This window comes from Blennius ocellaris (genome assembly GCF_963422515.1).
Source record: "Blennius ocellaris genome assembly, contig: SCAFFOLD_246, whole genome shotgun sequence".
NCBI classification, from domain to species: domain Eukaryota; kingdom Metazoa; phylum Chordata; class Actinopteri; order Blenniiformes; family Blenniidae; genus Blennius; species Blennius ocellaris.
Genome location: NW_027662080.1, coordinates 42,515 through 46,283, shown reverse-complemented (window position 1 = coordinate 46,283; position 3,769 = coordinate 42,515). Strand labels below are relative to the sequence as shown.

Sequence of the window (3,769 nt, the reverse complement as noted above, 5' to 3'; positions counted from 1 at the left end):
AACAGAACCGCGGTGGACGACCCTGATGCACTCATGTTAGCGGTTACTATGGCAACCGTTATGCAGGTTCTCTCGTGTTCTTCCTGTTAGTTTGAGGGGTTTTTCGTGTCGCAGTGGTCAGAAGGTTACCTGCTGGGCGGAGCTTCTCTCTGACCAGCCCCCCCACTGGGACCCTGTGTGTGTGTGTGTGTGTGTGTGTGTGTGTGTGTGTGTGTGTGTGTGTGTGTGTGTGTGTGTGTGTGTGCAGGGCACCACGGTGAGAACGTGTGCTCAGACCTGCCGGTACCTCCCCGTCACCCGGACGCTGCCGAGGACCGAGTCCTGCTCCTCCTCTGTGACCTGTCCTCCTCCAGCAGCGACGCCGTGGAGGTCGCCATGGTGATTCACTCACTCACTCACTCACTCACTCACTCACTCACTCACTCACTCACTCACTGACTCACTCACTCACTCACTCACTCACTCACTCACACACACACACACACTCACTCACTCACTCACTCACTCACTCACTCACTCACTCACACACACACACACACACACACACACACACACACACACCACACACACTCACTCACTCACTCACTCACTCACTCACTCACACACACACACCACACACACACACACACACACACTCACTCACTCACTCACTCACTCACTCACTCACTCACTCACTCACTCACTCACTCACTCACTCACACACACACACACACACACACACACACACACACACACACTCACTCACTCACTCACTCACTCACTCACTCACTCACTCACTCACTCACTCACTCACTCACACACACACACACACACACACACACACACACACACACACTCACTCACTCACTCACTCACTCACTCACTCACTCACTCACTCACTCACTCACTCACACACACACACACACACACACACACACACACACACACACACACACACACACACACACACACACACACACACACACTCACTCCACTCACACACACCACACACACACACACACACACACACACACACACACACACACACACACACACACACTCACTCACTCACTCACACACACACACACACACACACACACACACACACACACACACACACACACACTCACTCACTCACTCACTCACTCACTCACTCACTCACTCACTCACTCACTCACTCACTCACACACACACACACACACACACACACACACACACACACACACACACACACACACACACACACACACACTCACTCACTCACTCACTCACTCACTCACTCACTCACTCACTCACTCACCACTCACTCACTCACTCACTCACTCACTCACTCACTCACTCACTCACTCACTCACTCACTCACTCACTCACTCACTCACTCACTCACTCACACACACACGGTTTTAGGTAGATGGTTGCTGGTTGACGGTTGCTGGTTGACGGTTGCTGGTTAACAGTTGATGGTTGATGGTTAATGGTTGCTGGTGGCCGTTTGCGGGTTGACGGTTGCTGGTTGACGGTTGATAGTTGCTGCTTGCCGGTTGCTAGTTTCTGGTTGCTGGTTAATGGTTGCTGGTTTCTGGTTGACGGTTGGTGGTTTCTGGTTGACGGTTGGTGGTTTCTGTTTGCTGGTTTCTGGTTGACGGTTGGTGGTTTCTGGTTGCTGGTTGACGGTTGGTGGTTTCTGGTTGCTGGTTGACGGTTGGTGGTTTCTGGTTGACGGTTGACGGTTGGTGGTTTCTGGTTGACGGTTGGTGGTTGCTGGTTAACGGTTCTGGTTGATGGTTGCTGGTTGACGGTTGGTGGTTGCTGGTTAACGGTTTCTGGTTGCTGGTTGCTGGTTTCTGTTGACGGTTGCTGGTTGACGGTTGGTGGTTGCTGATTAACGGTTTCTGGTTGATGGTTGCTGGTTAACGGTTTCTGGATTCTGGTTTCTGGTTGCCGGTTGCTGGTTGCCGGTTGCCGGTTGCTGGTTGACGGTGTCCCCTGTCTTCAGTCCCTGGAGGACGACGGCTCCACAGACCTGGACTGTGGACGGATGCAGGCGGCGGCCGCCGCCGTCACCAGCGCTCTGGCCCAACGGCACAACAGCAGCGTCCTGCTGGCCGTGACGGAGGTGAAGGTGGAGATGCTGGTGGAGTGTCCGCCTGCCGGTGAGTCGCTAACCTTAGCTAACCTGCTAACAACTCAACTCACTCAGTAATTAACACCTTCAGTCATTAATTCATTAAACTAAATGATCACATTCATTTATAAACTAATGTATGAATTAAATAAATAAATGAACTCAGTCGATCAATACGTCCTTCTGAACAACCAATCACAAGAGACATCTGGAAAATCATTCCATTTTAAAAAAGTTGAGTTGAATTAGAAACACGTGTCGAACCTGAAAACATGTTTACTGGAATCAATCAATCAATCAATCAATCAATCAATCAATCAATCAACTGACTAATTGGTTAAGTAATTAAAGAGATAAATAATAAATCATGTGAACTAATAACCAGATGATCCAGATGAAGGTTTGAGAGGAGGAGAGTAATCAGATTACTTCCTGTGGCAGGCTACCTGGTGCCGCTGCTGTGCGGCGTGTTCGGCCTGCTGTGGCTGTTCTGCGTGGTCGTGTGCGTCTGGTGGACGAGGAAGAGGAAGAAAGAGCGGGAGCGCGCGGCGGCGGCGGCGGCGCCGGCCAACAACCAGCTGGAGCCGCCGCGCTGCAAGGCGCTGAAGGACAACCGCGGCCGAGACGCGCAGTACGAGTGCAACCGGCTGGCGGGACCGGACCGGGCCTGCGACGGCGCCGAGGAGGAGGAGGCGGAGCCAGAGGGGCCGCCGCCGGAGGAGGGGGGGGGGAGGCGAGGGCCGGGACCGGGGCGTGCCGGGCAAGGCGGGGCCGGTGTGCACGGCGCGCGGCGCGGCACTGCCGCCGCCGCTCCGGACCGCCTACTGCCCAAAGGACAACCGCTGCAAGAACCTGAACGCCGCCAGACTCAGTGACGACGTCAAGGAGCACTACGTGTGAGAGGAGGAGGACGAGGACGAGGAGGAGGAGGAGGAGGACGAGGAGGAGGAGGAGGAGGACGAGGAGGACGAGGAGGACGAGGAGGAGGAGGAGGATGAGGAGGATGAGGACGAGGACAAGAGGAGGACGACGAGGAGGAGGAGGAGGACAAGAAGAGGAGGACGAGGACAAGGAGGAGGACGAGGACGAGGAGGAGGACAAGGAGGAAGAGGAGGACGAGGACGAGGAGGAGGACGACGAGGACGAGGACGAGGACGAGGGCGAGGAGGAGGAGGAGGAGGAGGACGAGGACGAGGAGGAGGAGGAGGAGGAGGAGGAGGAGGAGGAGGAGGACGAGGAGGAGGAGGACGAGGACGAGGAGGAGGACGAGGAGGAGGGGGACGAGGAGGAGGAGAAGGAGGAGGAGGACGACGACGAGGAGGACGAGGAGGAGGAGGACAAGGAGGAGGAGGAGGAGGAGGGACGAGGACGAGGAGGAGGACAAGGAGGAAGAGGAAGACGAGGAGGAGGAGGACGAGGACGAGGGCGAGGAGCAGCGTCTTCATCGTCACTGACCGGAGCGCCCAGCCACGATTCTTCTTCTGCGGCGCCGTCGTTCCTTCAAGCTGATCAAAGATGAACAAAAGACGTCTCAGCTTGTGGACGAGTTGGACGCTCGTCTTCACGTCGTTCTACCATCACTGCAGCCGCGGCCTGGTTCTACCTGGTTCTACCTGGTTCTACCGTCACAACTCCTTTTATTTAAGAAAAAACCCACTTTGATCT

The 3,769-nt window shown here is 55.2% G+C and overlaps 1 protein-coding gene across 1 annotated transcript; it reads left to right on the top strand.

The window, feature by feature from the left end:
• Window positions 1-271: 271 nt before the first annotated feature.
• On the top strand, window positions 272-2,999 carry LOC308148099 (protein jagged-2-like). The gene is made up of 3 exons (XM_080521531.1): window positions 272-378; window positions 1,976-2,132; window positions 2,546-2,999. The coding sequence occupies exons 1-3, from the start codon at window positions 376-378 to the stop codon at window positions 2,977-2,979; spliced, it is 594 nt and encodes a 197-aa protein (XP_080377657.1). The 5' UTR covers window positions 272-375; the 3' UTR covers window positions 2,980-2,999.
• Window positions 3,000-3,769: the final 770 nt, after the last annotated feature.